The sequence below is a fragment of the Melospiza melodia genome, chromosome 21 (assembly GCF_035770615.1).
Source record: "Melospiza melodia melodia isolate bMelMel2 chromosome 21, bMelMel2.pri, whole genome shotgun sequence".
Classification (NCBI taxonomy): domain Eukaryota; kingdom Metazoa; phylum Chordata; class Aves; order Passeriformes; family Passerellidae; genus Melospiza; species Melospiza melodia.
In genome coordinates this window covers 12,614,596-12,639,784 of record NC_086214.1, presented here as the reverse complement: position 1 = coordinate 12,639,784, position 25,189 = coordinate 12,614,596, and the positions used below count along the sequence as shown (strand labels likewise).

Below are 25,189 nucleotides of genomic sequence, written 5' to 3'. Positions count from 1 at the left end.
AAAAAGAAAAACTGAACTGCCCTCAGAGATCAAACAGCTTCTGGGGCTGTCAGATCTCCCTGTGTGGAAGGAGCTCGTGTGGAAGAGATTTTACATCTGCAGACGTGGTTGTGGGATTTCAGGAGAGTGGGAATGCAGCCTGGTGATATTCTTCCCCCCCTAAAAAGCTCAAAACCCTTAAAAATCCCAAATCCCAACCAGATACTGGCATTGAGTTACTATTTCTGGACACCAGTGAGGTGCTGAAGCTCCCCTCTGCTGGAAGAGGCTGTTCCCACGGAAGGCTGAGAGTTGGGATTGCTCAGCCTGGGAAAGAGAAGGTTCAGGGTGACCCAGCTTCAGCTTCCAGCACCTGCAGGTGCCTGCAAGGGAGAGGCACTCTTTCCACAGGGAATGGCTTCACACTGATAGGATGGGTTTAGATTAGATTTTAGGAAGAAATTCCTCTTTGGGAGGGTGACACAGGGTGCCCAGAGCAGCTGTGGCTGTCCCTGGATCCCTGGCAGTGCCCAAGGCCAGGCTGAAAGGGACTGGAGCAGCCTGGGACAATGGAAGGTGTCCCTGCCCATGGCAGGGATGAGAATGAGATGGGCTTTAAGGTTCCTTCCAACCCAAACCCTTCCATGATTCCTTCCCAGATGTGGATGGATCACTAACAAATCAATTTGGTCTGAAAATTACTGCAGAAAGCAGCAGTGTTGCCTTCATCTCACACCAAGCTTCAAACTGAAAATAGGGATTTTTTGTGGTTTTTTTTCCCCCCTGTTGTACTCATAGATTTCTATTTCAGCCAAATTAGGAGCTGTATGTTCGTTAAAACCCAAGCAACAGAATTGTCTCTCCTGCTGCTGCTTTTTGTCACTGCTGTGGCCTCAGGTCAGGTTAAGTCACCTGCAGCTTCACCTGACTCATTTGTAACTGAAACCAATCAGGGAGTGCTCACATCAGGAGCGTTTCTGGTGGGTGGATGTGGGAGGTGATTTCTGTCAGGGAAGTGCTGATTTGTGTTTGGAGCCCTCTCACTGACCCAGTGAGGAACTGAGTGGGGCTCTACCTTTAATGCCTGTCTCAAATGATTTAGTAAATAAATAAGTGCTATGTGTTTTTCTTTTCCAGGAATATAGTTCTAGAAAGCCTGGATGAAAAATATGGAATCTATTTAATGTGCTGCCAGTGAAAAAATGTTGTTTGCAGGCTTTCCTCAAAGGTAAGGTACTTGTCAGAGAACAAAAAGCTGTTTGTAAAATTCATGTGGTAACAAAGAGGAAGTTCACATTGGATGGAGTTGAAAATTTGAGCTAACTCATCAATGGGAAATTAAGATTTGGATCATTATCTGGCACAGTTTAGGATTTTCAGATTGGACCAGCAGTTTTTGTTTTGTTATGGGTAAAATGTGAGCTTGTTTGTGGACAGCTTTATTTTTTAAATTACTATAGCTGCACATAGTTAGTGGAAAAAGAGGTTCCAAGAAAACAATAAAAACCTGCTGAATTTCCTTCCAATATGCTTATTTTGAAGTGGGAAGGAAGTGAACTGACATGGAAAACATATGAACCTACTATATCTCCTTGATGTGGATATTAAAGGAACCTTGAAAATAGTTTATGGGGAAGTTGTTGGAGGCTTCTAATTTTAAATTCTTAACAGGAAATCATTAAACTGTAGAGGAGCCAACATAACAGACTGTTGCTCTAAAACAAGAGCTAAATGCAGAGCATCCACATGAACTTGTCAGATCTTTTTAAATTTTTGTTTCCTTTCCTTTCATGTTTACTGCAACACATATCAATACATTTTCATTTCTGTTTTTCATGTGCATCAGTTGAGGGTCCCATTCTGAATGAGATGTGAAACCGATGCCCTTACTGTTAGACCTCACAGCAAATGGGGAAATTCACATTTTCCATTGACCCAGGGGTGTTAACTCCTTGTGGGGTCCTTGTTCCTTCACTGACTGGGAAAAACCTTTAAAAATGTGCCTGTTGTTCACTTTTAGTTTCCTCTTTTACATGAGATTTCCATGCTTTATCTGAGCCCCTTGCTGAGGTGATTGGCACGTTTCACATGGGCTATCCAAGAGGTGGAACAACCTTTGGGCACTGTCAGCTGGGCTGATGGAGCTTAATTAGGTGCTTAATTAGGGGCTGGGGGAAGGAGAAGCATTCTGAGGTGTCTGGAAGCAGTAAGGTATGAAGGTGAGTCCCCAAATGCAGAGATGATTTTTAGGTGCAAAAGGCTTTAAGAATGTGGGTTTGCCAAAGCCAGGTGGGCACTGCTGCTTTCTGCTGTCCCATAATTAATGACTTTGTACCTAAATGATGAAATTTTCTGTGTCTGCCTTTAAGCTGATGTGAATTTTGATGTGTTGATAATTACATATATCTCATCTGTCATACAAAATGAGTCATGGTTTTTGGAAAATATAACTTGGAGTTTCTTTAAAGCTGCCAGGGAGGAAAGGGCAGGATGCTGCCCACCCAGCAGCACACTGGGGTGGGGAATTAGGAAGAATTTAAATGTACCTGGCTTGTTTCTTTTGATTGTCTGATACAGCTGAAAAGATAGAATTCTGGTGTAAAAAATGTAACTAATTTAGTTTAAGCCTATTTGAGATTTTTTTTTAGGCCCCAGTTAGAAGAAAAACAGAACTGTTCATCACAAAAGGAACCATTGCCTTTAATTTTGAGAAATTATTTAAGTCAGTTGAACCAGAGCATTCTGAGGGAGGTTTGTTTCAGCAACTTAGACAAAACGAGGATAAGCTATCATTACAGTAAAGTAAATATCTGATTGTGTTTGGGTTAGAAACATTTTATGTGAAATGAATTTAATTTTTACATAAAAAAGCTTTTAACTGTGAGTGGTTTAACCTGACTTCTGCAACAGAAATACATAGCTGAAGAACCAAGGGCAGTTTCTGCTTAGCATTTGCTTCCTTTATGCATAAACCAAGAAAAGCACTCCTCATTTTCATAAAAGCATCAAGGGTGCATAAAAATTGCTAAATTGCCCTTCAGTTATTGCCTGTTCCTTAGGTCCTGGGGTTTGGAAATGGCAGTGGCACTTTCTGTCAAGCTTCATCTTTATTCAAAGTTTTTCTCCATGCATCAAACTTTACCTTTATTAGAAATTTTTCTCCCTACATCTTCAAGTTTTATATGTTCCTATTTCTGTGAGGGTCTGGTTTAGTTGAAGGGGGTTTTTTGTGAGCTGAAGGACTTCAGAAGAAAATGCAGAAATATGGTTTGAGTTGCTGCAGGATCTGCTGGTTGTGTGCCCTGTAAATCTTGAAGCAGTTTGCTTTTCCAAACAGCAGTTTGGAGAGTGCAGTTGTTGCAGGCAAAACCATCTTTAATGCATTGTAATTTGATTGAATTTGTGAGTGTAGGTAGGATTTATATGGCTATTGTCTCAATTGTAGGAGTAGTGACAGAAATGAGGCATTTTTTCACTTGGGAAGGCAAAAGCAACACTTGCATATAAAAATACAGAAATACCTTAAGGTTTGAAAAGGAATTTCTTCCATAATAATTGGTTTTTTCCTTTGTTTCCTTCTTTTTACCAGACTACCTAAAGTATGTTTCTGTAAAGAGCAGGGGTAGGAGCCTCTCTGTGTGGTTCTGTTCCTGGAGTAGATTGTGATTTTCCACTCAAAATTATTCAGGAAAGCATTGCCTTTATTGAATGAGGCTATTCCTCACATGACAACGTCTCTGGCTGCACTTATCCAGCTATGAAATAGGGATATTGCACTTTTTTGGGAGCAATGGGCTTTAGCTGTCTCTGTGACAATGTTTTGGTTTTTTTTTTTTTTTTTGGTTGACAGTTTCAAGTTAGTTTGTTTGTTTTCTGGCTACTTTGTAATTAAAAATGTCCTGTGATGTGTGTGGCAATGCAGGCTTAACCATTGATGTGTCATGTCCATGGTTTTAATGTTAATTAAGAGGGAAATAGCGATACATTGTGGTGTTTGGGATTGCGTAAAGCTCAATTTGGTCTTCGCCCCCTTTACACACTGCTGAAATGCCCAATATATTTATATAAAATACTGCTATGGTCAGATTTTTAAAGCAATTCTATATTGGGGTTGATGATCTGGTGATTGATCTGAGGGTATAAACACCTGTAAAGTAGGAAGGGATCCTTACCTGATAGGATTAGTGTGGATTAATTCATTAATGGTTGTAACAGGTTTGCAAATCCCTCAGCTCTCCAGGAACCCAAAGCTTTGTTGTATCCTTTTTATTTTTTAAATACTGCTGACTTTAATGTGGTTGATGGAAGGAAATCCAAAGGGCTTGCAGTCCTTAAGCCAAACAATTATCTCCAGGCAAGTATTTTTGCAAAATTCTGTGGTGGTTTTCGCTGTAGTGAGAAGGGGCTCTGGGAGCTGGCAGTAAAACAGCCTCTGGAATTTCAGCTATAAAAACGAAATGCACAAACCCCTCCAGCGTGAAGGAAACGTCTGAAATGGTCACGAGCATAAAACGGTGCTGGGATGTGTAATTCCAGAGGGGTCATGGGTGGGAATCGAGTGAGAAAATAGGAATGAAAGCAAGGAGCAGGGAAAGATGGGGGTCTGAGTAACAGTGGGGCTCCTGGAGCAGGGAAAGATGGGGATCTGAGTAACAGTGGGGCTCCTGGAGCAGGGGGAGACAGGAGGGCTGAGTAACAGTTCCTGGAGCAAGGGGAGCAATATTGCGCTTCCCGTTCTTCATCCTGCTTGCGATGCTGAGCTCTGTGAAGCCCTTTTGGAGCTCGTGTGGTGGAAGGGACCCGAGGGACACTCATGGCTCTCTACACCTTTCTTGTGAAGGCGAGAGCAGGGGCAGACCCCGATCTCTGCTGAGCAGCGACAGCACCGGAGGGAGCGGCCTGAACTTGTGTCGGGCGGGAGATCAGGGAAAGGCTCTTCCCCCCAGCGCTGGCGCTGCCCGGGCTCCCCAGGGAACGGGCACGGCCCCGAGGCTGCCGGAGCTCCCGGAGCGTTCGCACAGCGCTGCCAGGGCTGCCCAGTGAGGGTTGTTGTGGTGTCAGCAGCAGGACCGGAGGCTCCCGGTGGGTCCCGTCCCGTCCCGCCCGGGCTGGGTCGTTTTGCGATCTCCGCCGGCCGCAGGGGGCGCCGCGGAGCCCGGGCCGCGCCCGCCGCCCCTTCCGCCGCGGCGGGGCCGGCAGGGGGCGCTGGGCGGGCCGGGCCCGTTCCCGTTCCGGCGGGCGCAGCGAGCGGCAGCGGGAGCGGCCCGGGCCGCCGCGGACATGCCCGAGCGCCGCCGTCTCCGGCAATAGTCGTCGGCGGGCGGGCAGCGGCGGGAGCGCCGCGCGGAGCCGCCCCCCTTCTCCCCATGGAGGGGCCGTACGCGCTCGGGGTGAGCGTGTTCTCCGACCAGGGCGGCAGGAAATACATGGAGGACGTGACCCACATCGTGGTGGAGCCCGAGCCGCCGCCGGCCGGGGCGCACAAAGGCGGAGCGGCGCCCGCAGGCCCCGGCGCCGCCGAGCCCCCGGCCGAGAGCGGGCGGCGGCGGGGAGGGACCCCGCGGGCGGCCGAGGACGGAGCGCAGCCCCCCGGCACCGGCCCCGGGCGGCGGCCGCGCCGCTCCGTCGCCTTCTTCGCCGTGTGCGACGGGCACGGCGGGCGGGAGGCGGCCCAGTTCGCCCGGGAGAACCTGTGGGGCTTCATCAAGAAGCAGAAGGGATTCTGCTCGGCCGAGCCCGCCGAGGTGTGCGCGGCCCTGCGCAAGGGCTTCATCGCCTGCCACCGCGCCATGTGGAAAAAGCTGCGTAAGTGCCCGCGGAGCCTCCGCTGCCCCCGGCCGCCCCCGCCGCCTTTGCTCCCCCTCTCCCGCACTATTGTGAGCGCCTCCCTCCCTAAATCCCTGCTGCCGTCCCCGCGCCGGGAATCGCGGCGGAGGCGGGAGGGCAGCCCGGCCGATAATTCGGGAGAACGAGGAACACTGGAGGGCACGCTGGGAGAGCAGAGATGTAAACACGGGGCGAGCATACGCTGCTGTGTTACGTAGCTGGGCATGGGGCGATGCTAGGGCTGCAGTTTGTTTTCGGGGTGTTAGGCGGTAATTTCCAACTTCGATTCATTAGGAAGGTCTTAATCTTGTTGCCTTGGGTAATCGCACTGAACTCCCCCCTTGCATTTCCCTTGCGTCATGAAAAGGGGAAAAAAAGTAATTTTAACAAACTGAAATGGGCTGGGAACGGTGGTTTTTTCCATAACAGTGCTTCTGACTGTTTTTCTGAGTCCTGATGGAGGGATTGAAATTGTGTCTGGTTTATAACTCGTTCATGTGTGAGCATGGGGTAATACTCAAGGTCCCTGATAAATAGAAAACGCACTTAGTATCCTCAGGATGGTTTTGATAGATATAGCTGTATATATCGTTATTTTGTATTTATGTATGTATTAGTTGATTAGGTGCAGTAGCATGGACGCTGTAAATAAGTCCGCGTTAAGGACAGGAGCATGCCCAGACAAGTGACAGTCACCATTCCTGTACTCATCCCTCTCCCCGAGGTCTTCTGAGGCCGCAGTTGAAGTTTCTGAAAGGTTTTTTTTTTTCTTCCTGAGGTGAAGGTTCTGACTTAGAGCGTTGTTTATATAGAATGTGTAGAATGTGAGTGTATTACTTGTGCATTTAGGCATGCAAAAGCCTCAGAGAAAAAGCAAGAGCAGGGTTCAGTGTGTGAAGGGAGGTGTGGAACACGGTAGAACTGGATCCAGAATAGTGACAGTGACAGCTGGGCTTGGGAGGGAAACCTGAAAAGCAAGAATTGCACTCAGTGCACCTTGAGCTTTCAGTGGGTGATTCAGGAGGGGTGTGGGGTAATTATAGTTTCAAAACAGTTTCATTTTCCTTTTTCTTGAATAGCAAAATAGAGAAGTTGTGCAAATGTCAGATACTTGAGGAGATATTGGGGGAAGGAACAGTAAGTTTGAGGGTACAGAGGGAAGGGTGTGAGTTTTAGAAGCACCAGAACTTGACCACATCCTTGGCAATGGGGTGTGCAGCCTCCTGGGCTGCAGGGCTGGCTGATAAGGAGCAAAATGTGTGAACAGGGGGACGTGGCACGGGGTGGGGGCAGATAAGGAGCTCAGTTTTCTGGCTGTCGAGTCCCTGGTGTGTAATTTGTCACTGGAACTCTGTGTGAGCACCGAGGCAGGAGGAGGAGAGTGCAGGGAGCTCTGTTCAGTGATGGTGTTTAGCAAACAGCACCGGGGCTGTGGAAGCAATTGGAATTGTTGTGAGAAACAGCCCAGCTCTGGCTTTGGTGGCACTCCGAGGTGGGCTGTTTGGTAAACTCCAGAGCGTGTTTGCTCCTCCTGGTTCCTGCTGCACGTGCTGAGCAGCCCGGGCTCTGTGGGACAGGCCCATCATTATCTCTGCTTTATTACTTCATCCTGTTCTGGAGGCCCAGTGGGAATTCTACTGACAGGCAATCATTTTCCACATTACCACGTGTAAAGCAGCAGCTTTTATCTGTGTGTTGGTGACACTGTGGGCACGAAATGGAGACTGGCTGTGTTGGTGCCTTGAGGTGTGTGGGAGAATGGTTTGGGATTTTGGGGTGGAGGATGGAGCTTTCAGTGGGCTGTTGGAAGGGAACTTGGACTCAACTGCTCTCTTGGTTGTTGGAGGTTCTGTGGGTGTCCCCTGATAGACACAAACCACACTGATCATGACAGTACCAGAAAAATGCCCATTTGTCACTGGTGATCATTTTTGGCATTAATTCTGTAGTAATAAAATTCTCTGAATGCCAAAGGTCTTTCTGGAGTGAGAGTTCATTTTGGAAGGTACTGAATGGGTTGAGTTTATGAGGTCAAAGTTACAAAGCTGAGTGTGAAGGGCAGTGGTTTTCAAGCACGGGGAGGGGTATGTTTTAGAAATATGTGCTGTTGGTGCTCCTGATCCCTGGAGGAGCTGGGTCCGTGGATTTGATTTTAATGCTTGAGATCAGAAGAAAACCCAGCAGTTCTGGCACTTTGGTGTCTCCTGGTGAGACACAATCTCTGGAGAAAACTGGGAGCAAGGCATGAACTGCAGTCTCTGGATGACAGGCAGATAATTCCTGATTTTATTGAGCCTAAAATCTGAGGCTGCTGCATCATTCCTTCTCCCACAAGTGGGTGATTTCCTTCTCTCTGCTCCCCATCCCCATAAAGACTGATTTGACTCTTTAATACATTTTATTGCTGTTCAGGGGTTGTTACACTGACAGAAATTCATTAGTTGCAGCTTGTTTTCTGTTAAGTGCATGGTTGAAGTCCTCATTACCACTTGGCTCCTTCCCTTGTTTGCTTTCCTTTTGGAATGTGTTAGATTTAATATCCTCAGTTAAAACTGCCAGACAAAGTACTTCCAATAAGCTGATTGAATGTTTGTGTTCTTGAAATAAAGCTGCTCCTAGGGAGAAAGTGCATTTTAGTATTTTGAGCACAAAGCTGGAACTGTTGGAACTTAAATGATTAAATTGTGCTGGATGTCTTGGTAGCTTGAAATGCAACTTTTACCTTCATACTGCCTGTGAATTCTACATCTCCAAATTCTCCTTTTCCATCAGCTCTCTTCCATGTCTTCTTCCCTCAGGCACCTGAGCATCAATCAGTGCTACTAGAACTTAAGGTCCTCATTTTGTTTTGATTTTGTTTAACGCTTTAGAAGGTTAAAATATCAGTTTTCACAGAGGGTAAGGTATAACTGTGCTTTCCTTTTCTCTCCTGGTGTGTTTATTTGCCGTGTGTTTGTTGTGCCACAGGCAGAAACCGAGGATGCAGTGCTTTGGCAGCCTGAGCTGGGTATTTCCTGCAAACAGCTTGTGTCACAGTGGAGTTTTTGTGTGGTGCTGTGTGAGCCTGACTTGTGAAGAGCAGGAGATAGAATGTGACAGGGAGATGAGGCTCCCTTTGGAGCTTGTCTGAGTGGGTGCAGCCAAGGAGAAACATGAGGCTGCTGCTGGCACTGGGAACCAACTGATAACTGGGAGCTGAGCCTGCCTTTGTGGGTGCTGGGCTGGGAGGAGGGTGGTGTGGCTGGGTTTGTGGCCCCTTGGGGTGTTGTCTGTCAGTTTGTGCACTTTGGGGGAAAAATCAAGTTGTGTTGACACAAAAATAGAGAAGGAGTAAAAGAAAAACTGAGATGGGATGTAATTGGAGAGTGTAGTGTAACAGCAAGTTCATAGAAGTGCTTTGAGGGCAGAGCAGTTGAGGAAGGAGATTTCCCTCACCAGGTGTAGCTGTGTTATTGCTCTGAATTCCAGGGATATCTCCTGTAGAATTTAAGGGGAGCACACTGAGATAGTCTGAATTATGCAGCTCTCCAAAGGTAAGCTTGAGTAAAACATTTGAGATGTCATTCAGCACAAAATTTTGCTGTTCAGCCTATGAAAGTAAAGTAGTTTTTCTTCCTTCCAAGGGAATCAGGAATGTCCACAAATCCTGATTGCCAATCAAATACCCAGACACAGTAACTGAATTTAGGACATTTCTACTACTTCAGACAGGGAAATGAAGAGCGAATCTCAATGAAACACTGGATTGATCCTGTTCAGCCCCAAGGAGCACAAAATCTTCCCCATGTTCTTCTAGTGATGCTTGGCATATCAAACCAGAGGGGGGACAGTTTTTAGAACCCTGTTGTGGTGCTTTGATCCTGAGGCTGGGGAAGGATGTTAAATGAGTGGGGGGGACATCACACCCCACAACCCCCTGAGACCCCATTCCCAGTTCCCCAGAGCTAACCCTGTGCTTTCTCTCTGTTTTTTGCCTGGTTTCTCCCTGCAGCAGAGTGGCCCAAGACCATGACAGGGCTGCCCAGCACGTCGGGCACCACGGCCAGCGTGGTGATCATCCGCGGCTCCAAGATGTACGTGGCACACGTGGGGGACTCGGGGGTGGTGCTGGGGGTGCAGGACGACCCCAAGGATGACTTTGTGAGAGCTGTGGAGGTGACACAGGACCACAAGCCAGAGCTTCCCAAGGAGAGGGAGAGGATTGAAGGCCTTGGGGGCAGGTAGGTGGCACTGTCTTATTTTTCTGGGAAAATCCCCTTGCCCAGGATTCTTCTCCTGGGAAGCTGAGAAAGCCTCAGAGAAAAAGGAAAACAATATTATCTCATTGCTTCTCCTGTGTTTTGCTGCTTTGGAATGTGGTTTGGACATTGTTTACCAACAGGTGATTGTTCATTGATTTAAACTGAATTGTTTTTACTTATTGGCCAATTATGGCTCAGCTGTGTCGAGGCTCTGAAGAGAGTCACAAGTTTTTAGTTATTGTCTTTCAGCCTTCTGTCTGTATCCTTTCTCTATTCTTTAGTATAGCATTCTTTTATATAATATCATAAAGTAATAAATTAGTCTTATCATAAAATAATAAATTAGAACATGGAATCAGATTTATTCCTTCCTGCCACAGGGGACCCCAGAAAATGCCACAGGTAGGTTTGTCTGCTCTCACTGAGCTAAGCCTGAGCTTGTTGTGGGAGGGCACACAAGGAGCTGAATCTCAGCTATTTCTCTTTTGTCCTCTTAATTTTTCTTACAGCTTACTGGGGAATAAATTACAGGGATCCATTGTTACATGGTTGTGTTTTTTGTTAGTGGTTTATGGTGTATCCAGAACTTTAATTTCCTGGTGGATCACACAGCTGAGGTGTGCTTACAGTTCTAAATGTTCACCAACAACTTTGCAAGCAGAGATGTTAATTTTTGGCCTATTTCCCTTTAAATTCTGAGGAACCTTCAGGTTGTGCAAATTGCCTTTTCTTGTGGGTGAAATGATAGGAGGTCTAGAATATCCAGTTTGTCCCAGCACTCTGATTTCTCAGGCATGCTGCATTGTGCCTGAGATGACAATGGCAGCTCTTGAATGGACTCCTCAAAGCCTCTGCTTAGGGAACCTGAGAAAAATCCTGGATTTGAAACAAAATCCCCCCTTTGCTGTTCTGACAGCACAGTTTAGCAGCTGTCCTTGCAGGAGCCATTCCTCCCGTGGCAGAGCTGGGCTGGGTGTGCTCCCTGGCAGTCAGGGGGAGCAGGCAGGGCTCTCTTAGGTGGCACAAATGTCTGGGGACAGCCCCAGGGCTGGGCTCTGGGAACTCTGTGTCCTCCTGGTGCTCACCAGATGGATGGGCACGGTCTGCTCCTCCAGCAGGGATCACTGGAGGTTTTCCTGCTGCCATCGTTCATGTGGGAGCCCTGTCAGCCATTAACCTGCAGATATTTGTGGCTCTGCCAGGTGGGAGTTAATCAGGGGCACTTTTGCTGTACATTTCTCAGAGGTTGGAAGTCTGAAGGTGCAGAAAACCATTCCCTGAACCTTAGTATTGACAGGAATGGTTAATTTTTAATTTTTCAAAAATTTTTGCTGGTGCTCCTCCTGTTTTTCCCAGGCTGGCTGTGAGGCATGTGGTGGGAGTGAGGTGGAAGTGCAGCTGTGCTTGGGAATGCCTTGTCTTTCATCAGAGCAAACTGGGAACACTTAATGAGAGAGCATGAGGGAGTCTTCCATTAAAATGCCATTTCCCAGTAACAGTCTGAGTGTGGGATGAGGTTTTTTTTTCCAATAGTGAGCTCTGTGTGGTCATCAGCTGTACGAGTGGATGAGATCAGGTTTTAGGATGTGGTGTTTGTGACCGTGCCGTGCTCTGGATAGAGCAGAACATGCCCTTGTTGTTAAGGCCTTTGAAGTGTCAGGAAGTGCATCTTGAATGGCTTCAGCATGAGGAATCCTGAGGCTGTTCCAGAGCTGCTCAGTTTCTAATTACCAATGGGTGTTCCTTGGATGAAAGGAACTTTCAAGTGTCCAGCTCCTAACTTGGTTGGGACTGAGCTTTGCTGGTTCCTGGGTTCATTAGCTCTTATTCCTTGATGGTTCATATTTGTTCTTCTCCCTTCCCTGCCTGACACAGCTGCCCCAGTTATTTGCTCTGCAGCTCCTGCAGTGCCACCTGGGAGAGCCAAAGCAGTGCTCAGTGCTCAGAGCAGGTGTTCACATGCAAATGCAGAGCTGTTCTCCCATCTCCTGCTTCCTGCACACACAGGCCCAGGACAATTCCTCTTTTGTGTCTGCCTCCTGTTGGTGTTCCTTCCATCAAGCAAATCCTTCCAGGAGGCTGCTCTTCCTTTGCTGTTGTTTCAAGGGTGCCATGCTGCTCTGTGCAGCCAAACTTTGGGAGATGGAGAAGAGTGAAGGAGGAATTGACACCTGATGAGCTGCTGTTGATGGTCCTCATCTGAGGGAGGCAAATTCAGTTCTGCTCTGACTCTGACAGATTAAAAAGACAATCTTGCATATTTTGTAACCAGCCAGAATTTCTTCCAGGTCTTCATTACCTTGGTTTTTATTTTCTTCTGCCCTTCATCTCTTACTTTTCCCCTTGGATATGGAACGATATCAAACAAAGTGCTGTCATGTGTTTTGAAATAGGAACTTGCCATCATTATTACCTCCACATTTGCACACTTACCTGCTTTTCCTCGTTGGCACCGCTGCTGTTGCTAACCCCTGTCCCTGTGTGTGCTCGCAGTGTGATCAACAAGTCTGGTGTGAACCGTGTGGTGTGGAAGAGGCCCCGGCTGAGCCACAACGGCCCCGTGCGCCGCAGCACCGTCATCGACCAGATCCCCTTCCTGGCCGTGGCCAGAGCCCTGGGTGAGTCCCTGAGCTCTGCTCAGCCCTGCCTTTGCCCAGCACACAATGCACAGGGCTCTCCTCACCTGCCTTCTCGCAGTCTGGCCCTTGAAAGTGTGTTTTTAATGCAATTATACTGTGTTTTTTGAATAATGCTGTGATTGTGGAGAGATTAAAAAGAGATTAAAATTGGAGAGGAAAGAACGTGACTTCTAACTTTCAGGGTTTTCAGTGTCAGCCCTACAAGGATGGGATTTAGTTTTGCCACCAGCTAGTCAAAAATTACAGCCACGTTATCTCAGTGAGAAGGAGACAAATGTGCTCTCCCTCCTGGAGACACACAGGGCTTGCACGTTTCCATTTGCACCAGAAATGAAGTTTTGCTGGATGGTGTATGAATTGCTTCAGTGTTTCTTTTGTGGAGAATATTTTTTTAAGACTTGGCACAGAATGAAATGAAAGTTAAATCTATTTAATTTTAACTTGCCTTTATGGGAGCACTAGAAATGAGAGGAGCTGTCTTTGAGGAGCACCTCATTCCAAGGACAGAAAGGGATCTTGCAGGACTAGAAATTGTCCTGCAATATCCTGTGATGATTTTTTTTTGGGAAGTACTTCTTCACTGAATTATTTGGTATCTCTTACCCATGAGTGTTAGTGTTTCTGGTCATTTTTCTCCTTAAATTCCACTGCAGAATGCCAGTCTTTGGCTGTTCATGTTCTCTCCTTTGTGCAGTGAGGAGTTTTCTGTGCAGGTACACCCAGCATAGTTTGTTTGATGGGATTGTGGTTTCCCTGTGGGAGCTGTGCTGGAATTCCTGGCTGGCAGCTTGGCAGTGCCCCTGGGTCAGCTGGCAGTGCCCATGGGGACAGGCTGTTCTGGGAGCCTCATTCCACAGCCTGCCTGTGTCTGATTTCACAGGCAGGAATAGCTGTGCCACAGGGGTTTGTCCAGAGTTAAGGAGAATTTTGCAGTGACAATGAAGGTGGAAGAGTCAGCTGTGTGTCAAGCAAGGAGTCACAGGTGCCTGAAAACTGAAAATTTTAATTTTAAGGACTTTTTCTCAGTATTTGAAAGTCCTTATGTGTCATATTTCAGGTAGGATAGAATTTATTTTGTGGTCAGGAGAACTGACTTAATGATTTGAGTGAATCCTTTGGAGCTAATAGATGAGTAACAAAAAACCTTCATCCCCTGAGCAGCACACTCCTGCAGGACAGGGAGGTGTTCCTCCTGGATTGCAAAATGTGAACACTTAATTTGGATTCATCTTTTCTTCCTGGGATTGTTGTCTGTCCAAAGAGCTGGCTGGCCTTTGGTCTGATTGCTCCCAGCAGCTGAGCAGAAGGGTTTGGCTGGGGTTTGTGTGCAGATGGGAATTCAGGGAACCATGCATTTGGTAGCCCCCAGTGCATTCTTGGCCAGCAAGTGCATGAAGAGAGGATTAATGAGAGTTTTCAGGTCCAAAAATGGGAGCACCTATCTCTTATCAATTCTGGGATTTGAAAGCTCAAACCTCATGCTGGGACAGCCTCCCCTCCTGCCTGGTCCCAACCTGGGTAAAAAATTTTAGCAGGACAATGAGAAAAACTTAGAGTTGGGAATTTATATTTAGAATCTGGGAGATTATCTGATTAAAATCCCTAAAATTTAGATCATAAATGATGTTTTAAGTGTCTCTCTCTGACCACACTTTAAAATATTTTGATGCAATGTCATCCCCCAGTCTTTAGGTCTAGTGCACTGTTAAGGAGTTGAGGAAAGGTTTTGGAAATAAAATAGGAATACAGGAGTAAAGCACTGTGGAAAAGCTGCACTCAGGCAGCAGAAATTCCTGGTGCAGAGGAAATCCTTGTGGCCAGATGAATTCTGCTGACATACCCTTCCCCATTCTGATTGTCAGAAGTGCCCTTCTGCCCTCAAATAATCATTTCTGGTATGCACAGTGGCTGTGTTTAAGTATTTAAATAATGCTTGATTTATTTATAGCCCCAGAACAAGTCAGAACTATTTGGGCTTTGTGCTGTCCCTGTAGAGCATCTGTGAGATGTTTAATGCACCCAGCAGCTTTCTGTGTCTCCTAACAAACCATTTCAATCTGTGGTTCTGTGTTTTCACAGCTACTTCTGCTGACCTTTTCTGGGCAATGAGAACATATTTTCTTTTTTTTTTAAATACTGATTTGCCCTGCAATAGATACTCTTGAATGTGTGCTGAGGGATTGCCTGGCACTGCTGGAGCTGTTTGGGAGGTGTTTCAGTGAATGAATGATGAAAGCTGAGCCAGGAGCCCCTTGGTTCAAGCACTCCCTCCTGTGGGAACGTGAACTCTGCTCTCCCTGGGTTTTCTGTAGGAACGAATCAGGCTCAGCCCTGTTTCAGCGGAGCAGCCTCCAGCATGCAGGAATTTCCTGCTGCCCTCTAGGAGCAGTTGTGAACCAGAGCAGGGGATGCACGTGGAGCTGCTGCAGGATCTTTGACAGGGCCGGGGAGCTGTTCCAGAACATCTGACTGCATGCCAGAGCTGCTTTGTGGAGCTCTCTGAATGCACATTCCATGAAATCCTGGGGAAGAGGCTGTGGCTGGCCTCAAATGATCTGAGGAAATTGCTGTGTAAGATTTTAGGGTTGTTTATTTTACTGTTTTTCACATTAAATTACCAAACAGAGTGGGCACAGCTGCCACTCAGTTTTTCCTTCCTGCTCCGTTGCAGGCTATGAACCTGAATCACATGGAATTGTAGAAGTTGTATTTACAGCAATTTCCAGCTCCTATTGATAATTGCTTTTCTGTTTTATCTCTATAAAACCAGACAAACTTGGGGTGCATTTGGGATTCCTCTCTTGTCCTCAGGATATCTCGTACAGTTTTCTCCAGCCCTGAGACAAAACAATAAATGTGCAGTGCCAAATGCAGTGTGTGCTTTGCTCTGGGATCTGTGTGTAACACATCCTGTGAGGGCACCTGTGGAGAAAAACTTTGGTTTAAAAAGATCTGGGATTAATCAGTCTGAGGTTTTGTTTTGGACTGAGTTATGAAAGTATTCTTTCCTCTATTAAAATCAAAAGCCCCTTTTATATGCAAAACGGCATCTCCAGCAACTGAAATGAAAGACTTGATTTATGTAATTTCTGGACATGCTTTAGCTCTAAGAAGGCTTTGGGTTTAATCCAATCCAGCCCACTTACGTGAGGGTGTTTTTGGTTGTAGCTGCCATTGTTCCCTGGCAGCACTTGACTTAGGAGTGGCTTTGTTGTAGGATTTTATAAGGTAACAGTAAGAGAGACTGCCTAGTCTGATATATTCTCACAGGCAGCTAAATTAGTTTCCTGCTCCTTTAGTATCTGATTTCAAACATCTATTTCACTTTGTGAGATGCAGTGTAGATCTCTGTATATTATTCTAAGAAACAGGTTTTTCTGGAAGATATGGAAGGAACTGCATTAATAACTTTATTTCCCTTTGGTTTGGAAAAGAAATATGCAAAGGAATACTCCCAGTGTGTAAGTTTTTAAAGAACAAGATTGTCAAGAGTTTTGTAAATGTTTGGGTTTTAATTCAGAACAAAAATAGTCTGGCTCTGAAATGGAATCCTGAGAGCCTGGCACTGCAGCCTCTGGCACATCCCAGAGGGTCACTGCTCTGTCTGCTTGCTTTGGAACACAATTAAAGACTTCAGAGAGCTCTGAAGTGCTCAGGGAAACTCTGCAATGCTCAGGGAAACGTGTTCTGTGCTCTCTGGCTGCTCTCCTCTCCCTTTGCCCTTCCCAGAGCTGTGACAGAGGCTGCCACAGAAAATTCCTCTGCAGGTTGGTACTGCTGGGCTGTAAAACTCTCCAGCTGGGCAGGGATGGGGGGCACAGCTGGGCAGCAGCTCCAAAAAGCTTTGCCTTAGGCTGGGGAGCTCTGCCCTTCAGGGGAAAACACAAAATAAAACTGTAAATGTCCTTCTCCCCATGGGCTGGCCTTGGTGGGCTCAGGGTTGGAGGGTCTGTGGGGTCTCTGTGTGCCCCCAGGAGTCTCTGTGGGGTCTCTGTGTGCCCTCAGGAGTTTGGAATCCTTGGAGCAGCCCCTGGTGATATTCCCAGCTCTCCTGTGAGGATTTTGGAGCAGATCCCTGCAGTCAGCGTGGGCATGGCTTGGCTGTTTCCTCGGGGAGGGAGCAGATGGACAGGATGACACACACAGGCTAAAGAACCCAAATTAATGAACATCGGGTTATTTTTATCACCCAGCACGGTGTTTTTAATTAAAAACCCGATTCAGCTCATAACGTTTTGTCATTTCTCCTACATGAGCACGAACAAACTGGAGGTGTAAGGATATCGCATGTTTTGCTGTTTGCTGTTTTTACCCGCTGCGGCTGACAGGATGTGAGGGGTGCGGGAGCACTTTCCATGGCGATTCACCTGCACTCCTTGCTCAGCTCTCCTGTTCCAGGGTTTATTTTGATCTCGCTGCCAGCTGGCTTTGTCGGGAGCCCGAGTGCACCTCTGTAGGAGCGGGCTTGGCTTTTAATTAGCGCTCATTAGCAGCGTGTGCTTGTGGGGCTGCGGAGGGGCAATCGGGGCTCTAATGAGGCCGGGCTGCGCTGGAGTGGGGTAATTGAGTTGGAGTATTCCCTTTCCTGCTTCTGGAAAAGTCTTTTCAACTGGTTGATAGCTTAGGGCAAAGCTAATGGAGGCGAGGAGGAAGACAAAAAGCTTATTTATTGTCTTTAAAAGGGTGCTGATGGATGTGGAAGAAGCTCCAGGCTTTGTCCAGCAGAAAGCAAAGGAAAAGCCTGACAAAACCTGACTCTTGAGTTGTGGAGCTTCTGTTTGCTGCTCGGCTCTGACAGTTCAATTAATTTCTGCTTTTAAAGCTGTGTGTTCTGCACACAAAAATGTAACCAGTGCTTGCAACTAATAATAATGTTACTTTTTGCTGCTTATCGCCACAGGAAGCTGTTTGTGAACCTGGAAATAAATTTTTAAAAGAGGTGTTAGGACAAATTATTATTATTCTTGATTTGAAGGCCTAGCCTTAGAAAAGGTTTTTAATTTTTCAAGAGTACTTGATAAATATAATTGAAATAAATTGCTGTGGCAATGCATTTTTCTGCTGGAGTGGTTTTTACTCGAGGATGGTTTGGAGGGAGCTCTTGAGCCAGGGCATGATTTGCTGCGTTGTTCAGCTTTGTTTCTGCTGAGGTGACCCCAGATCCATTCACACGGTGAGAGGGATTTAAAAATAGCAATGTTCCCTGCACGGGGCCGTCCTGGGGAGAGGCTGGAGCTGCTCTGTGCTGCCTCCCTGCAGGGCCCTGTTCCTGTGGCTGCTGCCCAGCCCCGGCACGGGCTGCTCCTGCCCCCCGTGCCCTGCAGGGATGCTCGAGCGATGGCACAGGGAATTGAGCAGGGAAAAGGCTTCAGGCTCCTCCTTTGCTTTTTGCTTTGTGCCTTCCCTGTGGCACCTGCACACACGAATATTGGCATGTTTGGTGTGGGATCAACAAAATCAGGTTTTATTTCTGTTTAAGGAGAGGCTCAATTCAGATAGATTTTAGTCTGGAGAGTGGTTAAGGTTTCACCATTTTCTAGGTATTAATCTGTTTCATTTCTCCTTTTTCCACAAATACTTGTTTTAAGAGAGTGGAACACCTCTGATTACAGCTTGGTTTAGTCTAAAGAGGATTAAAAGGTGGCAGCAGCTGAGCAGTGACTGGGCTGGAATTTCTTTATGTTCCTGCTGGTGACTCAAGGCTGATTTTGATGGATTTCCTGGGAAGGAACATTTTCCTCTGTTTTCCAAGAGTGGGATTCCTCACGTGCTGTGTAACAATTCCAACCCATTTTGTGCTTTGCCAGGTGATCTCTGGAGCTACGACTTCTACAGTGGGGAGTTTGTGGTGTCCCCTGAGCCCGACACCAGCGTGCACACCATTGACCCCCAGAAGCACAAGTACATCATCCTTGGCAGTGACGGGCTCTGGAACATGATCCCCCCTCAGGATGCCATCTCCATGTGCCAGGATCACGAGGAGAAGAAATATTTCATGGTGAGGGCAGTGGCCAGAAGTCAGGGTGGAAATCTCATCCTTGTTACCTCTAAAATCTGTTCAGCCTGGTGGGGATGAGAAGCACCCGATGGAGTTGGTGGGGTTGGGGCAGATTGATGGTTTTGCCACGACATAAAAGCTGTTACAATGTGGCTGATGGTAAATACCATGGGTACTAACATTGTTTAAATTATTTGCCTTATGTTTTGGGGAAATTTGACTGGCAGGGTGCTGTCTGTGAGTAATAACGGAGATAATGAGTTTCTTCTCTAAGGAAGTTACACAAAATGCTGTCTGAACGTTAAATTTATTTCACATTAAGGTGCATGCTATAATGCAGACTGTTTAGACTGAATTAAATTACTCTCTGATTTATTTTACAAAACAGTTGAGAATTTATATTGGAGCATCAGAGAGTAAACACTCTGTGAGCCCCATGAGAGACTTTGCAAAGCCTGTAGGTTGTGTTCCAACCTCTGACAAGCTACTGCTGTGTTTCGAGCTCCTAGTGCTGTTTAAAGCTCTGTGTGTATGTGGAACGTGCCACAAACTGACTTAAAGGTAGATTTGAGAAGGAAGATGTTTTAATTGGCATTTCTGGGGCTGCTGTGGGCATGGTTTGTTAGGAGTGTGTGTGGCCCAAGGTGCCTTGGGGGTAGCTCTGTGTGACAGTGTCCCCAGAGCGAGGCACGGCAGTCCTGTGCCCGGATGCTGGTGGCTCTGTGTGTGTTTGGTGGCTCTGTGTGTGTTTGGTGGCTCTGTGTGACTCTGTCCCTCTGTCCCCAGGGCGAGGCCCGGCAGTCCTGTGCCCGGATGCTGGTGGGCCGTGCCCTGGGCCGCTGGAGGCAGCGGATGCTGCGGGCGGACAACACGAGCGCCATCGTCATCTGCATCGCGCCCCTGCGCGAGCGCGGCCGCTGGGACGGCGACGAGGAGCTGGTGCTCAACCTGGCCGAGGGGCCCAGCTACAGCAGCCCCGACTGCAGCAGCCTGCCCCCCTCCCGCTGCTGCACACCCCCCCTCAAGGTAAGGGTGCCCCAGGCCCCCCTCTGCCTCCCCCGGCTGCCCGGGGTGACTGGAACGCTGCCAGAGATGCAGAAACACTCGCAGGAACTCCTGAGCAGTCAATTGGCATCGCTGTTGAGTGTTGCTATTTTAAATTTTTAATTAATTTTTAATTTTAATTTTGAACTGCATATGTCTAGATAATCTATCACTGAGATTGGCTCAGTCAGTTGAAACCTGGTGTTGCCTTTGTGGGTCTCTTCCAGCTCTGGATATTCTATGAAAGCTACAAGTTATATCCTCAATACTTCTACTTGCAAAGGTTTGAGGACTGGACCAACTTTTAACCATGTTTATTAAAGAACTTTAGCACTCTGCCTTTGGTGTTCCAATGTATGAATTCCAGAATTGCTGCTGGTTGTTTATCTGTGCTTCCTCTCTATTCTGGAAGAAATTAGTGCAGTTACTTTACAAACCTTGAAATGCATTGTTTCTTAAAGTTTCCTGAGGTCCTCCCCAAGATTCAAGGCAGCCTTTTGAGACAGACAGGAAGCAGAGTGGGGCTCAGAGGTATTAAAAAACCATCCAACACACCCCCTTAGGAAACAAGGCTGCGCTGCAGTTTCTCTTCCTGCCTTGCCAGGTGCTTGTGTAGCTTGCCCAGCCCAGGGATTGCAGATTGTGAACCTGTTCCTGACAGGGTATGCTTTCATTTGGGTTGGTGTGGTTGTGCTGGTGTTGGGCTTTTATTTTATTTCTTTTAAGGTTAAATTGGTTCCAACACATGTTGCTGTAAAGAACATTTTCTTTCTGTACTAGGAGATCTCATTATCTTCCTTTGGTTGATGTGATGTTCTTTGTTGAAGCAGTGACATCATAACATAAGGTCTTTCTGGAGGCTGCAAGTTTGAGCTGTTAACATAAAGCAGAGTTCTTCAGAGGGTTTTTGTTTTGTTGTTTTGTGGCTTTTCTTCCCCCCCTCTAAGAACTGGAGTGTAGTTATGAGTGGCTGTTTGTTTCAGTAATTACCAGCTGCTCCTGATTTAAGTCACTGTCCTTTGATGTTCTGCAGAATCTTCAGATAATTGTCCTTTGGGCAAAGGAAAAGAAAGCAGAAATTAGAAAGGGAGTTTTAAACATTCCCTTGGGAGAAACAAGCTGCTAATAAAATGGCAAGCTTCAACTTTGTCTCCTCCCCTTTCATCTAGCAGAGCAAAATCCATGGAAAGGGTTTTAAACCTAGCAAAATCTTGAGGAAAAAATTAAATTGTAAGTGCTCCTAAATTTTTCAATCACAGTTTCTGTGAGAGAAGCAGGGGTGGCCTTGATGCCTGACAGCTGCTACCTGCCAAAACAATTAATTCAAAAATAGATGGAAAACAAAGTTTCTTAATTGCTTGTCCTTCTGGCAGCAATTACTAATACCAAATTAATTTCAGTGTTCCTGAGGCCAGTGAGGAAGATTGATTGGATTGTTGAGAAATTCAGTTGGTGATTGGTGGTTTGTTTTCCTGTGTTGTTCCATCACTCTCCTGCACTGCATCCTGTGCCTCTCCTTGGCTCCCCAGAGCTGCTGCAGTCTCAGCTGTTTGCACCAGCAGGAGATGCTGGGGAAAAGAGCCACAACATGAAAGGTCTTGCACAATAAAAACCATAAAATGAAGTTTTATGTGACACAATGTCAGAAATTAAATGGAGCAGCTGAAGGAGTGTTGCCAGAGCTCCTCTCTGTGTGTGATCTGGTTCCTCCTGGGTTCTGCAGCAACTGAGATGGAGAATAACCTTTAAAATTCCTTTCATAAGGGTCTTCCCTCTTGTTGCTAAATGTGGTAAAGGAATGGTATCCAAATGGTTTTGTCCACACATGGACAGCCACTGGAAAACCAGTGTGGATGCTGGGAACAATCCTGATTATCTTTTCTTTTGGAATGCATTTTGTTAAACCTGGAGTTGTTCTGGGTTGTGGGTTCAGAAGCATCTGTTTACTCACCTGAGATGTGTCCCTGGCTGTTTCAGCTGGGTGCATTTCACTCTGCAGCACATGATTTTCTTAAAATAATAACTGCCATTTGCCTTCCACTGGGGGAGTGGAGTGTGGCCTTGAAATTCACTTCTGGAGGACTCACTGAGTAACCAGGGACAATTACAATTAAATCTTTAATAAGGTCAGAATTCCTATCTTCAGGGTGCTGCATAAACACTAATTTCCATAATCCCCCTGTGGATAGTGAGAGCAAGTCTTGTCCCCATTTTCCTGTTGGTAGAACTGAGAATGAGGCAGAACCACAGAAGAGATGAGGGTCAGGTTTAGGAAGTGCCTGGTTCCTGGCACCTGGGTGCCTGTGCTTCCCAGGGGATGTGCTGTGAGGGATCCATGGGCAATGAAAGTGTCACTTTGCACTGCAATCAGGAATATTTTTGTGTCTGCCACTGCCCCTCTGTGTGGCAGCTGAGCAGGAGTTTGTCCAGCCCTGCTGGCCTGATTGTGCAGTGACTGAGAGTGCTGGACATGACCAAGGTCAGGAGGCTCTTGCTGCCCTTTGGCCACTGACCACACACAAATCAGAGGGCAGTGCCTCTGCCAGGTCTGGTGGGGAGTCCTGGCTGGGTGTGGAAATGCTGCTGAGGATCACAGAGGTTTCAGGCTCTGCTTTTCCCTGAGTTCCCAGCAGCTGCCTGCAGATCCCTCGTGTTCTGCAGCTGCACTTCACAGCCCCAGCTGGAATTGTTTCCCCCTCTCAGCAGGGAGAGAGGCTGAGCCTGCTGTGGAGCAGGATTTTCCTGCTTTTGATAAGGTTTAGGGGAATTCTGAAAGTGCCACGCACTGTCTGTACTCTCACGGGACAAAGTCAGTCCCTGGCAGTGTCCAAGGCCAGGTGGGATGGGAGCAAGCTGGGATGGTGGGAGGTGTCTGTGCTCATGGCAGAGTTTGGAATAAGGGATCCTGCAGATCCTTCCCAAATAACTTTGCGATTCTATCGTTATATTTATTCTTAAGTATTTTGTTTTTGTTTTCCTCAGCTCACAGAAGATGACCCCTGGCCACGGCTGAACTCTGCTGAGCCCATTCCTCCCCTCCTGCACAGCAACACGCTCTCAGAAAAATACCTGGAGCTGCCAAACGAGATTGCCAAAAGCAGTTTACCTTCCTCAGGAGGAACCCCCAAGGATTCAGCCCCGCAGGAGGAGAAGTGCAGCAAAGCCCTGGCGCTGAGGCTCCAGGAATCCTACAGCAATGGTTTGTCGGTCAGCCTCTCCCCTTCCAACTCGGACCAAAAAGGCTTCAAGGTGTCCCCTGGCGGGCACGGCAAGGCGCAGGAGGCGGAGCGGCCGCCCCCGGGCAGCTTTAAGCGGACTCTGGAGGAATCCAACTCGGGCCCGGCGCTGAAGAAGCCGCGGCGGGGCCCGGCGCGGGGCCCGGGGGAGGGCAGCAGCCCCGGCAGGCTGGCCATGCGGCGCAGCCTCCGCGGGCAGAAGAAGCTCAGCAGCTCCCTGTTCCACCCGCCCCGCAAAGCGCTGTGCGTCTGCTGAGCCTCCCCCGCCGCGGCCGCGCCCGATGCCAGCTCTTCCCCCTGATCGGTTTGGTTTTTTTAAAGTAGGAACTTTTTTTGGTATCCGACAGCTTTATCCCAGCCTTGTACTTGCTTGTATTATAACTGTGAATTTTGTAGATGTGTAGGGTAAAAGTCACTGTAAAATGTGTGTAAATTTGTATTCCTTCATATAAATGTAGTCTCTTTTCTTCCTTGTATAATTGTTACTGCGGGGCTAAGCCTTGTTTTAAAAAAAACCCACAAAAACAAAACAAAAAGTAAAATAATCCTTTTTGTTAATTTACTAAAGTCATCAATTTGTATACGCTTCTTGTGAGGAGAATTTCACAACTTTTTAACTAAAGTAAATTATTAAACAGAATGGAAGATATGTATTTTCGTAGTCTGATACGTTCCACCTAAAGTGTGTCTTTTAGAGAATACACTAGGTCTATATTTTCGTTTTAAATTTTAGATTTCTCTACTCAGAAATGAAATGTATGTGGAAGCAGAGATTTGAGTCTTGCTTTACACACCTCAATGTCGATTTTATGTTAATTAAAATACTATGCAGTATCTTATTTAGTTGTATTTTTTGTAACAATAATCGTCAAAAGTATTTAGCAAAAAAAGTGTGTTTTAAAAACTCCACCTCCCCCGAGCATCCCACAGAGCCATTCCCATCCCTGTTCCAATGATGGCATTTTCTCCAGGCATCACTGCCCTCCTGAGATGTGTTTTCTGCTATTCCAATACCAATGGTGCTGCTAATACCTTTCCACACAAGTTCTTAAATTATTTTATGACTATTTTCATTGACTATGTGGACCATGTGTATGTTCACCTCAATAAAACACATGAAAATTTGATGGGGATGCTTTTTATTTTTTTATTTGTATTTCAGGCTTGAGTTCTGGTATGTATTCAGCAGTGAAATATGAATTTATTATTACAAAAATATTCATATTTATCTGGTGTTAATTAAATATGTGAATACTCTCCCCTTTCTCACTGTGGCTTAGGAAACAAGACATCCCAGTTAGATTTATGGCAGAGCTGATCTTGGCACTTGATCTTGAATAGTTAACTGTAGCAATATATTAAATTTTAAAAATTTTATTTTGCTGGGAAAGCAAAAGGGCAGTACTTTATTCCAGGCTGGTTATTTGTAGAAGCCAGTTCTTTACTGCTGGAACAATAAAACCTGGCTTGGAAGCAGGCCTGCTATCTATATGTGTTACCATGGTGACAGAAATCCCAGGGGATTTTATTCCTGAAAATATTCCCTTTCATCCATGCTGGGAACACAGCGCTGCCTCAGGAGATGAAAGAAGCAGCCTGTCCAAATTGGATCCTGCAAGGATTTATTTCTGTGAAACTTCACTTCATAAAGTATTGCTGTGATGTTGAAATTCTGCCCCAGATGGGCAGGAAAGGCTGCAGAGGCCACAACTGTGTGGGGCGACTGCCTGGCAACAACAATAATTACCTGTTTCCAATTAGTCTGCATTGAACCTTCCAAAGAGTGACTCCAACACCTCGGTTAGATGACTGTGTTACTACTAATAAGGGAAATATGCAAAATTAAAAGATTTATAGTGAATTTCCCAGGGTTTTTGCTCTACACAGAAGCAAAATTCAAGTTTCCATGGAGTTCTGCTGCATTCAGAAATGTGAGCTTCATTGAAGTTTCCTCAAGCCATTATAAACTTGGGCTTCCCCACCTTTTGTTTTTCTTTTTTACTCTTAATAAATGAACCCAACCCTACAATTTTTCCTGGGGAATCTCCTGGATGATGGTGAGGATTAACTGCACTGGACAGAAAGTGCCCTGATGACAGAAACTGGCAGTGTTTTACTCCTGGGTATGCTTTGCCCACCTCTTCTATCATTTGACTTCTCTGAAATGAATATTCAAAGCTGATACAGGGGAATTTACACCTGGTATGTTCACAGAGGCTCCTTTGG

The 25,189-nt window shown here is 46.5% G+C and overlaps 1 protein-coding gene across 1 annotated transcript; it reads left to right on the top strand.

Moving 5' to 3' along the window:
- Window positions 1-5,287: 5,287 nt before the first annotated feature.
- Window positions 5,288-24,090, top strand: PPM1D (protein phosphatase, Mg2+/Mn2+ dependent 1D). The gene is made up of 6 exons (XM_063173621.1): window positions 5,288-5,784; window positions 9,797-10,025; window positions 12,540-12,664; window positions 18,493-18,683; window positions 19,470-19,709; window positions 22,710-24,090. Exons 1-6 carry the CDS (start codon window positions 5,346-5,348, stop codon window positions 23,217-23,219), a joined length of 1,734 nt encoding a protein of 577 aa, XP_063029691.1. The 5' UTR covers window positions 5,288-5,345; the 3' UTR covers window positions 23,220-24,090.
- Window positions 24,091-25,189: the final 1,099 nt, after the last annotated feature.

What these genes read in the sequence shown, in the direction of transcription:
- PPM1D (XM_063173621.1), top strand. Translation starts at nt 5,346, where the DNA reads ATGGAGGGGCCGTACGCGCTCGGGGTGAGCGTGTTCTCCGACCAGGGC. An exon ending in CGCCATGTGGAAAAAGCTGC is followed by an intron (nt 5,785 to 9,796) that starts GTAAGTGCCCGC and finishes TTCTCCCTGCAG; the next exon opens with CAGAGTGGCCCAAGACCATG. An exon ending in GGCCGTGGCCAGAGCCCTGG is followed by an intron (nt 12,665 to 18,492) that starts GTGAGTCCCTGA and finishes GTGCTTTGCCAG; the next exon opens with GTGATCTCTGGAGCTACGAC.